General features: G+C 41.5%; 1 protein-coding gene across 7 annotated transcripts in view; it reads right to left on the reverse strand.

Moving 5' to 3' along the window:
• Positions 1-12399, reverse strand: part of DENND1A (DENN domain containing 1A) — a 149727-nt gene that overhangs the window by 51233 nt on the left and 86095 nt on the right. For all 7 annotated transcript variants that reach the window (XR_005952829.1, XM_041406468.1, XM_041406472.1 and 4 more), the window contains exons 12-13: positions 9613-9714; positions 3421-3546 (exon numbers count right to left, since the gene is read on the reverse strand). Coding sequence is in view for 6 of the 7 variants with exons in the window: in XM_041406468.1 (XP_041262402.1) it covers positions 3421-3546; positions 9613-9714 (228 nt within the window). In the remaining variant the exon portion in view is untranslated. The remainder of the gene's footprint in view (positions 1-3420; positions 3547-9612; positions 9715-12399) is intronic.

Here is a 12399-nt window from a genome sequence, read left to right on the forward strand (position 1 = left end):
GTCTGTTCCAGAGATTCTTGTAAAATAATTAATGCATTAATTATCTCCTTAAGTTGAACTGAGTGTTATGTCGAAAAAGAAAAAAACTTATTTCCTGCTATTCATAATGGTTTCTTCCCCCACCACTGCTCAAATTGCATCATATTATGAGAAAATTCATATCAAAGTTAGAATTATGAAAATTGATAGTACATTGTCCTCTCTGTTTAAAATCCAAATATAAATTATCAGGTTTTGACAGGACAACAGAACTTAGGCAGCAATGTGTGTATAACACACGTTCCTCCACCAGGGTAGTTCAGCTAAAGCAGTGTGAAAACTGGAGTATATAAAACATCTGTGAGTTTCAATAAGTAGTTTCATATTAAGATCAGCAGTTCACAAATTAGAAAATAATTTCATCAATGGAAGCACACAAAAAGCGTGGGAATAGAAAAGCACATTGCCTCTGATTTCCTGCTTTCTTCTAAGTGGATGCATCCAAGGAATATTTAGGTTAAATTTAAACCAAATCAATTCAGAACAATGCAAATAACCAGGAATTATCCAGTTTACAACTAACGCTTGCTCAGGCAAATAAACTTGAATAAAACTGAATAATTAACCGTGAAGACAAAGAGAATTAATTGATGCTTCACTGCAGAGATTCACTTATCCTCAGTAGTTCCCACTGCATGCAAGGAGGTATCAGTAGTCATAGTCCCAGTTCCATGTGAAAGGTGTAACTCATGGAGGAGTATTTACAGCACAGTAACAGGATGTAATCCAGTGGTTTCCCACGGGTACCAGCCCTGTCACAGTCACTGCAGTGCCAGAGAACAGGCAGAACTCTTGTCATTTGGGATGCCTGTACGTCCCAGCAAAGCCGGGAGTGCAGCTCCCACGCGAGATGGAGACAAACCCCACAGGGCTGAGGCTGCAGCAGCAGCACCGCCCTGCAGCCCCCACACCCTGCTGGGTCACACCCACACCGCACTGCTCCGGGCCAGCCCACCCGGAGCTTACCCCGACCCACAGGTGGGGAGGTTGTTCTGCACAAACACTGGGAGAGTCCGACTGGAATGCCTGGAACCACTAGGTGTCAGCAGAAGAAAGTGCACGGCCACGGCTCCCATCCCGAAAATCTGAGCCTCGCTTCCCAACATCCCCAGCTGCTCAGTCCTACCAAGCACCTTTACACAGACTGTCCTGCTGAAGATGACCTACTTGTGTGAACTAAATATTTAGAAGAGATAAAAACATTCCCTCTGTAAACAACAAAAAAAATGGGAATTTGAAAAAGGTCATTCAAGTGAACAAAATGCTCACACTGGTGTCACTGGTAGACATTTAAGCCATATGCATCAGGATAATCTGCCTCAGTACAGCCCAGTGAACACCCAGCTGCTGCTGAGTTTGACTGGACTTAATAGCAACAGAGCTTTGTGGGGCTGTAAGTACATCACACCCAGCAGATACTGCTCTGCATTTAAAACTGGCTTAGTGCAGCTACGGGAAACACCGTAGGAAACAGCACTGCAGCAGTTATTTTGTCTAGTAAATATTACTATTATTACTATGCTTGCCAACTGTATACCTAGATATGTTTTCTCATGCAATTTCTAGTTACCAAAGGCCTCAGAAAGTTCATGGCAACAGAAACTCATTGCCAGTGTTCTGTTTATATGTGCATTACAGAACCTTGTATCTCTAAAGTGAAAGCCTCTGAACAGAATGAGCTCTCACTATGCTAAAGTATAATAATGTGAATGTAGAGCCTGCTCAGTGACACATTCTGGGCCTAATAACACAGGATAATGAAAAATAGATTCACACCATTTATCCTGGAAAGTCAGCTCATACCAATGAGATAGTCTAGGAAATTAAATTGTCTTATGAGACAGAAACTACGAAAGGAGGAAAATGTATTCTGTATGTACTTCTTTGAATGTATTTTCTAATTATCGATGATTTTAAAAGAACAATCAGGTTTTTGGAGTTACAGGACATGCAATGCAAAGAACCATCTCATGTTTGGTATTACTTATGCCCTGTACTTATTCCATGTGAAGGTGATACATGAACATGAAACACCTGCAAATTTGCTTTATCTAAATCTTAATACTGAAAGGTATAATCACAAATCAAACTGCTGATTTACAAAAAGCCTTAGAAAAGAAAGCCCTGAAAATTTCCACTTTCTGATTATTAAAGTGAGTTTTATGACACATTTGTGCAGCTATATTTATAAGTTTGCTTTGATGGAATGAGAAGCAAACAAAACCATTTCTGCTACTTCCTCAGGTTAGCTGTCCCTCAAAGTTGCACTTTCTAGGGGCGTGCCACTGTCAACTCATTTCAAATGTTCATCTTTAACATTCAGCCTTCAAAATACCAGATGGTATTTCCAGAACAGCAATTTAAATTTTTATTTTCCTTCATAAATCCCTTAACTAGTTAATCTCACACACACATCCAGGCAAAGCATACACCAATATTCCCAGAGTTGCCTGGCAACTACAGGGAGGAGCACTGGAGAACAAGGAAGCCTGCAGGGATGGAGGGGAGTCAGTGTCTCCCCAGCAGGGATAAAGGAGGCTCACAGCCAGGGCGCCTCGCTGCTTCCATCTTTGTCATTTGTATGGCCCCCATTTTAAATACCACCATGATTTCACCTGAGATGCTTTAAAAGCCCAGTTCTTACACCCAGACATACACACACAAGTCCATACAATTTATTTTTTCCACACACACTGATTCCCCAGTAAGATGTGGAAGGACTTGTGCTGACTTGAAAAGTAATTTTTGAAACCTGAATATGAACCATTGAAATGATGGCAATAACTGGGCTGTTTAAAAGTCAGGCTGAGCTGTGTTTTCCTCCTGGCTTTAAAAATAACAAGACAAACTACAGTACCAGAGAGACTTTAGCTACTGAAGTCTTCAAGAAACACTATACCCACAGTCCAACTTTTGGCCATGTAACCATTTAGCATCATGGTTAAAATTAAATTTATCACATGTCTACAGGCCAGATCTTTTCATTAATCTTCAAAGAGCAGGAAAATGCCAAATACACCACCTTTTAACACAAAAACACAATGAAGATACGAGTTTTGCAGAGGAAGGAATGCTCAGCTCTGCACTAACCACTTATGATCATTAATTTATTCTTTCCTGTCATCTCTCCTCTAATTTGACTGCTTTCAAAACCAAGCAAGACCCATACCTTTCCATGTGAAGGCCTTTCCCTGTGTGATGGATCACGCTTGTTGTACCTCTTTCATTTTGGAGACCTGAACACTGTTTTCAGTACTAGTCAGCCAAAGAGCCACCATGCTGACCTTAGGAAAAGCAGGTTATGCTACACTTTGAATTGTTAGGTTTTTTCTCCACCACAGCTGCACATTTACATTTTATGCCAACTAATTGCCTACTTACAGGTTCAATTTTCAGGGCGTTTCTGTAGCTCCCAAAGAAAGCTGCTTGTGCTTTTAGAAACGCTCTTGCAACACCATCTCCAGTGGTTGTAGAGACTTTCTTCAATCTGTTCTTCAGTGCAGAAACCTGAAATCACACAGCAGGTCTAGATCACTCTCATATCACAAACAAAGAGCAACACATTGGGGCACAGCTAAATGAAAAATGTGCTAACCACAGCAGCAGTTATGACAAAAGGTGATATTGTGAATTCAGAGATGAATTTTTCATTTCTAAGAGCATTACTTTTCAAGCTGTTTTGCTTCTCTAAGATATGTTTGAATTCTATTCAGAAACCAATAGGATACCAAAAGCTTCACTGAACCTTCCCTCCTACTTAAAATCCACTGTTAACATGCTGTTGAGTACTCTTTTAAAGGTAGTCTATAAAACTGTGTCACTCTTCATTAGAATCCATGAAACAACTGCACCTAAATTAATTCAAACATCAGATTAGTAAGAGAAACTGCTCCACACAACCAGGCCATCCATCACCACCAAGGCTAGGAACAAATCCTGAAGGTCTGAAAAATCTATTTGCCACAAATACAAGGGGTTTTTAAGGTTATGTTCCCTCACATTTCAGGGCCTGAACGGGCGATGACCCGCCAGGGCTGTGCTCCTGGCTGAGCCCTCAGCAGGCTCCCGGAGCCCGGCCCAGCCGCCCTCCCGCTGCCCCTCAGCAGCACTCGGGGGAAACACGCACACCAGGCTCGGGGGCTCAAGGAGATGTGTACCCATGAGCCACCGGCTCCAATGCGGAAAATTAATTTAATGTATTGGCAGTTAAAATACAGTCAGATAGTGAGAAACAAAGACAGAAACTTAAACACCTTCCCTGCCGCCGCCTTTCACCGGCCCAACTCCCCGCCCAGCCCCGCCTCCTCTCCTCTGATGTCAGTCCCGACAGCTTCTCCCGGTTTTCGTTACTCCTCACACTTTTCCTCTCAGTAATTTGGAGCTTTTTGCCTGTTCTCACACATTTTTGGAGTTGTTTGCCGAAGGCTCGGCCGTGCCCGGGATCCGCTGTGTCCTGCCCCGGCCGCCCCTCAGGATTCCCTCACGGCCCCTCGCGGCTCCCTCACGATCCCTCATGGCTCCCTCACGGGTCCCTCACGATCCCTCACGGCTCCCTCACGGCCTTTGACGCCGCAGACAGAACCGGGACACGCTGAGGCTCAGATCTCACACAACGCAGAGCAAGACAAACCCAAACAGCCAGGGCGCTGGTTCTGGAAAGGAATTCAGGTGGTGCTTTTAGAGGCCGCGGCCATGCCACGGGCAAAGCCCGAGTTTAGTGAGATACCTGACACAGAGAACAGGCAGGAGCTGCAATTTCGGGGGGAAAACGGAACGCAGGAAATCCCCAGTTGACCCGATTTGCAGGAGAACACGACTGACTCTATAAATATCCATATGATGAATTTAACAGAAAGAGCCAATAACTGGCAAATCTTCCTTCTCCAAATGCCATACTGAAAATCTCCATGGGGTAGCTCTGTGTACTTCATTCCCACTATGCAAGAAACGCTGCAGGAATATTATTGAGAGAGTGAGCAGATCCTCTAACTAACTAACTGTTTTTGGACAGTATGAATTACACCTCATAAAATATAAGCTGATGGTTTTAATATTCAAATTAACTTTCAAGACCTTCTTCCCATCCTCCATCTCCCAACAACAGCTTGCTGTGGCCTCATCCATATCTCCAAAATCCTAGCAGATGAGTGGAATGTTCTCAGCCTTGGGTGTTGCCACCAGCCTGCCTGATTTTCCTGAACTGTTTGTGAGTGCCTCAGTTCATCCCTCCCGTAGCACATCCCCAGCTCAGCTTCCTCCTCAGCAGCCTTGGCTTTGGGCTCCACAGGCACTCCCTGTCATGCTCCAGAGGTGTTAAATATAGAAATGTAATAATAATATAATAAATATAGTCCATGCTGGGCACTACTCACTTTTCTTTTAGATGTTATCTTTGCGCTTGTGTTTACTAAAACAGTTGCAAAGACATTTCCTTTTAAATCTTCTGTAGATTCTGCTGTAAAAGGCGTTTCATTATTTAGCTTAACAGAAATAACCACGAATGTGTCCAGCACTGTTTATAAATCTGAATGCTTATGCCAATGATCCACGCATTAATGAGCCCACAAACCCATATTAACATAACACATGATACCAGATTTAGTCTGAAGCCCGTAAAATAAGCTGACTCCTATTCAGTGAAATAACGTTCCTCAAGGAGTTCTGTAATCCTCTAAATATAAAAGCTTCACCAGATTTTCAAACCCAAACAGCATACTTCATGTTTGAAGGGGTCTAGACTTGTAAGGCTGAAATATGCTTTTATTTTCTATATTAAGTTATATAAACCATTTAAAGGTAGTTCTTAAAAGTATAATAAAATATCCAGAGCTCTGAGAAGCTTTCAAATCCACCTCCAACATTTTTATAAGGGGTTTTCTGTAAACATTCATGTGAAGATACAGAACCTTCCATCTATATAGAAGGAAAAAGCTCTAAGCTTTGTTTTAAACAAACCAGGAATTCAGAGGGCTGGTCACAGCCTTTCTGTGCTTCAGCTCCCCTGGTTGGGACAGAAGCAGAATATTGACTGGTATTTTGCTACTTCCTCGAACACTATAGGGTGTCCATTTTATACAGATGTGGGATTACTGCAATAGGCATGTCACTTAAAAAGTTAATAACAACACATTTAAATATACTAACAAGTAGCAAAAAAATCCACCCCAAAACACCCTCATGTGTACTGTTTGGAAAAAATTAGTATGTAATACAAAGTAGACTATACAAGCAGAATTAGGGTTGTTTCCTGCCTAAAGAGCCAGTGATACTTTAAAAAAACCTCAAATTGTGACCGCTGAAAATGAGGATTATTTCTAGCCAAACAGACACATATACATGCAGTCTACCCTGAGAGTGTTTTTAAAGAAGATTTTTATACTTCTGGCAGTTGAAGTTTAAAGGTCCAATTTCAACTCTCACCATGTTTCAGAATGCAATCTGTGCAATGCAGCAGAATGAAATGGTTCAGTAAAGGTGCTAGTGGAAATTCTTTTAATTAGGTCCAAGGCTTTTCAGTTGTCAACATGAATAAAGCAAGAAATGTTCTACTGCAAACACAGCATAAGAAGTAAAAATGGATTCACCTTTAGGAAAATGGTTTGGCTACAGAGCTGCAGTTTGGTACTCCTGGCTGCCCTGGAAGCAGCTCATTCATTCCCTGTGTGAAAACCAGCAGCCCAGGTGGCTCGCAGGAGAGGGGCAGCAGGAGCCCCACGGCTGAGCCTGGGACACACAGAGCCCCAGCCACCCCCAGGCCTTCATTCAGCAACAGCCACGAGCTGACAGAGCAAGCTTACACTTTATTCCTTCTAACGTGGGGCTCTGACTACAGCTATGACTAGAAGATGACACTTATTTGGAAATACATGAAAAATCCATACGGGTTGCATAAAAAAAAATAAATTCCTACCCCCTCTTTGCTATTCGTTGCAACACAGACGGTGGTGTAGGAGACTTGTCAGCAGCAGATGCACTTATTGTAATCACAGTCCTTAATAAATCTCTTTTTTTAATATTGATTATTTTAAAAGGAAAGTTACTTCCCAGGGTGCTCTCATGCTGCCAGATTCCAGCAATCCATCAGAAGCAGAAGGTGAAGAAGGGGCAGGTTTTCACGTTTCAAATAGTAAATCAGTAACACAGTAGTACAAATCTTGATTTTCAGGGACATGACCTGACCACTTCAGAAGCCTGACAGCCAGCAGGTACTGCTGAGGTAAACTGGGGCAAAGGAACAACTTGAGCTGACTCTGCTGGAACTGCCTCAATTCTGTCCAGCTCCTCTGGACACAAATTCCAACTGGAAAGACCTTTCCACTGGGTCCTACATTTGTTTGGATCCTAAGAATTAAAGAATAAACAAGAGTTTATTCTTGATTTCCAATAACCAGTTTAGGCAGCAACATCACTATTATGAAACTCAAGAACAGCTCACTACCTGAGGCTCTAAAATAATCATAAGACTTCATTCACTTGATTTAAAAAGCAGTTCAAGGAGAGAAGGAAAACAGCTTTTAGAAATTTTCCACTGGATTAATTACCTGATGGTGAATGCACCACAGAGATGATGTTTTTGCTCACTGATGAATATAGATAGATTTAATTTAGCAAAGTAAATTTTGCCTATTCAGCAGTGCATGAATTGCTCACTGCTCACATTAAGTAGCAAAACTGGCAGAATAGTTTGACATAACAGGCATTTATGATCAGGAAACTCTTGAAGACATTTTAGTTTCTCAGATCATAAATGCATCTACTTAGACTAAGACCAGTGGGGAAACACACTCCCAAAATCTCCCAGGGAAGCAAAAAGGAAAAAAAAAGAAAAGAAAAAAAGTATAATGGATTGGCTTTAGCATCTCCCTGCTGAGATGAACAACTTGATCCACTTACAGTTCCAAACACATGATGCATGAAAGAACTGACAGAAATTCAATTCTTGCACAGCAGAGCAGCTGCTCTCTAGTGGTCAAAGCCAACTCTGGACCCGTGTGAAGGGAGAGGCCTGGAGGAGGAGCTGCTTCATCCAGGTAACTGCAGCAGTGTGCCACAGCTAAATCCCACATAAACCCCGGCCCAAACATTAATTACACAACGCAACACGACTCGACTTAAAGCTTTGTTGTGAAAAATATTAATCCCAGCTGTATTTATATAGCAGTTGTGAAAAAAAATACACCATATATGCTACTGGTGAGCCCTGCCAGTTAATTGAATTTGCTGGCAGCACTTCCTCTGCTCTGCTCTCAGCATCCTCCGAGATAAAATGGAGCTCTTAAATAGACCTGTGGAAAACTGAATCAAGAAATTTGAACTAATAAAACACAACTCTCTACTGTTATAAAAGTGAAGTAAAAGTAAATAATGAAAGGAAGGAAGTCTCTTAAAATTTATTACATTCCAAAGCTTGAAGTTCTGTGTTTATTGGAGAAGTCTCTTCTGATGTTCTACAGTGTGCCCACAACAGCTCCTTTAATGAAGTCTCATAAAATCTAATATAATACTTGATTGTTGACAAATCATATACATGTTTGAGGCCCCATGCTCCCTGTACCCAGACATTTCTTACATAATTCCATGCAATTTACAAGTCTGTCATTCCCGGGTTGTGGATAATGGCACAAGCAGTGACCAGCTGGCAGATTTGGATGCTGGGAGTGAAATCAAAATGAAAAACTATGTAATGCCAGAAAAAATAATGGAATCAACTTTTACAGACTAAGTGCTTGACTAAAGCCAAAATGTTCACAATCAAGATGGCCCTTTCCTCCTGAGCTCCCTGGTTTTGGAGAAGGGATCCCATTGGAATGCCAGGGTGTCACAGCAGGAGGCACTGGGCATTCCCCCTCACTGCAGCTTCTCCTCACACACCAGCTTACACTGAGCTCCCTGCACATCAATTCTATTTCTCAACTGCACATAAAAATGTTCAGCTCTGACTGTCAGCACAATATTCCCAACTAGCAAAGGAAATCCAGATTTTCCCCTGCCACCTTGTCCTAAACATTCACTGTCTGCCTTGAAAACAGCTCCTGACACTCTCACTCCTCTGCTCTCTCCTCAGCTCCTTCAGTGGAGATGATTGCAGCAGTAAGTGGGATGCCTTTGAGTCCCATTAAATGTCAAGTATTTATACACCATTACTATCAAGTTATTAAAAACATGAAATAATTTACCAATAAGAACAGTGAATGAGAAAGAAAATGAGTTCTGAATTCTAGCTGTGATTGAAGTGAATGTGAAGGCATCCATTTCATATGATATCTCAGGGTATAAAATGCATAAAATTCCTTAAAGCTCACCTGGAAGCAGTCACCGGAAAAAAACTCACACAGTTTCATTTGGAAACAACACTTAACTAAACGCAGGATTTCTAGCTCATGTGAGCATTGGCTGATTTTCACTGGGAGGCTTCAGTGCACATGTGTAAATGCTGAAACAAACATTCCCAAACACTCTGGGACAGCAAGAGCTGAGGGAAAGCAGTTCAGTGCTAGCAGGAGAGCTCCCAGTGAGACCCCTCGGTGACAGCCAGCAGGAACTGAACCCTTGGATGAGTCACTCCATACATACCACGTCATTGGGGAGGCTCTGAAGGTCATCAAAAGGGGTTTCCAGTGTGTTGGTGTCTACGTTAAGGATCACCACATCTTCCAGGGCCATGCTTCTTACTTTCTATATGTGAGCAAATTCAGGAAAAGGGAAAGGAAAATGTAAGTGTGGGAAATTAAATTCTATGCATAAAGGACACAAGTGATGGCGAACAACCATTTTAAAAACAATCAACATTCCTGACTTCGTCATCATTTGTTTTATTTATTCAGTTTACAATACAAAAAAATTAACCTTCAGTTGGCAGATGGAAGTTCTTAACAACACGGACACTGAAATTTGTCAGACCAGAGGGTCTGTGATTATTCAAGCAAAGACTTACTTCAAACACCTCTACTAATGCTTGTCTTGGTGTCCTACTTGCACATTTACCAGTTTCTAGTCAAGTCAGCATTTCAAACAAATTTTTTATATTTGGAAATTCATTTAAATAACAATAAAGAGAGGATTTCCCAGGGGTTGAGAGTTGCATTAAGTCAGGGATGGGAACTGGTTTCCAAATTCCAGGTTGAATTTTGGAAGTCTAATAAAGACAAGTGTACAACTGCATTTAAGTAAACTGGATCCTATGAGAACCTAATCAGTAAATAATTAAAATTGGGGGAAAAAACCAAAGCCAGGAGAAATTTAATTCCACCATATCCTGGTCAGCAAGTCTGAACTTTCTTCTTCTGTTCCCATGACTTGAGGGAAAGTTTCTGATCTAGTCTAAAGTTCACATCTTCTGTAACAGTACTTACACATTAAAGAGAAAAGAACAACCTATTTCTCAAAAGAATGATCATCAGTACCTGTGACTCTGAGTGTCTAAAGGTATCTGTGATCTAAGCAAATTTAAGCACTGCCAGGCTTGATTTCCCTGCTTAATCAACAGTAAATGAGTCACTGATACCAAACAGAGCAGCATTTAAACAACATTTCTTCCACTAACAGGAGACTTGAATTTTTTTTTTTTTTGACTGACTAATTACACAGGTTTAATCTCTTCAAATAAAGCTTTGAAAATTCCAAACCAGAAAAACTGGAATTATAGAATATGGTAATTGAGGAAATTTCCCAGTGACACTGTAAAAAATGTTTAAGTACCTACCTAAGTACACGCAGGACCAAATGAAAGTTACTGAGCAGGAAAATGAACAAAAACATACTCAATTTTTAATTAAGGTTTTGTGGGGTGGAGGGAATTGTTTCCTTTAAAAGAAAGGAACTCAAGTCCTAAAACAATGGCAAAGTTGAGCCTTAGGCAGCTAAATAATTACCCTCAGTTTTCAAGGCTCAGTCCTCTGTCTATAAAGCAAACTGCTGTGTACTTAGGGCTGAAAAAAACCCCAACAACCATAAAACCCACTTTGTAGACGTTTAAGTTCAGGTCTTCATGAGACATTTCTTTAACTTAAATAGAAGAATATTACATTTAATGCTTTCCATATAAAGAGCAGCAGCACTGCCTGACAAACCAGGTACTTTGCTTGCAGGAACCAAAGGTCACCCCGTTGGCTGCATCTGATAAACTCTAAAGCAATCCAGGAGCCTCGCTCCTTCTAGGAGTCCGGAAGCACCAGACAAACTGATTGCTCCTTCCTGTTTCAGAAAATTAAAAATCTCACTTATACTCAGAGGAGTCTAAAAACCTCCAACAAAAAGGTCTTGCAAAGTACTTAACCAAAGCCAGAAGCTTGTCAGCCTCAGCGCTGGCAGGACAAGACAGGAGGAAGGAAAGCCTTCTCCTGCTTGCTGCCGAAGAAGCAGCACAGCGTGGTGAACGTGCCAGGGTGTTTCTGTCCCTCTGCTGCTGAGTCTGCACCTCCCCTTCAGCCAAACGTGGGCTTGTCTGGAGCACAGAACAGGCTTGCTCCAGGCAGGCTCAGCCACGGGGGATGACCCAGAAGGATGCCCTCATGCTACAGGGACTGTAAATGCTGTTCAGTGTGATCACTGAAATCATCATATCCAAAAGGAAGCTGATAAACTCTGCACCACCAAGAGCTCAGCCTCACTGTAAAGATTTGCAGTATTTGTATAAAGGCAGTGGATTTCCCTTGAGACCAGCCCTCAGATTTAATAAAACACTGGAGACTGACTTGATTAATAGCATCTGTCTTGCAATGCATTCAAAATGTGTAATTTTTTGATGGTCAAATTGTGGCTCATTCTACAGAAATGCAGACTGACCAGTTCACCTTAATCTTTAGTTGGTTTTGTCATCTCTCCTGTCAGTACCACCTTTGATACAGCTAGTATCAGGCAGTTATAAGGGCTTTTGTTAAATAATCACATGCTTCTTTCACTAAACCTGGCACCTAATCAGCCCAACCAACATGGAAATCACAGTATTTGCTCTCTTGTTGGAATTTGAGTAACAATTCCCATCATTCAGCTGCAATTCTCACATTAAACCCCACTGGATTCTGTGAATCACAACAACACATAGGTCATTTTTCCCACATACAGTTTGTGTGTTGTCATAATTTTCAGGAATGGGAAGGGACAGCCACAAGCCACACACAGCCCCAGTCCACATTTCACAACTTCCTGAAGAGCTAAACAAAGTTTTACAAGTGATAACCTGTGCAACAGACTGGACAGTATTCAGTAGGTTCATATTTTGCTGAAAAGAAATGTGGACAAGCAAGGACCAAGAGGAAATATGAACATCACAGATCCCTTATCTCATTTTCCCAAAGGTCAGGGATGTACTGAGTCAAAAGGAGAGATTCAGAGAAAATGTGCATCACATCTCACTCCTGC

This window comes from Onychostruthus taczanowskii, unplaced genomic scaffold (assembly GCF_017590055.1).
Source record: "Onychostruthus taczanowskii isolate IOZ18803 unplaced genomic scaffold, ASM1759005v1 scaffold25, whole genome shotgun sequence".
NCBI classification, from domain to species: domain Eukaryota; kingdom Metazoa; phylum Chordata; class Aves; order Passeriformes; family Passeridae; genus Onychostruthus; species Onychostruthus taczanowskii.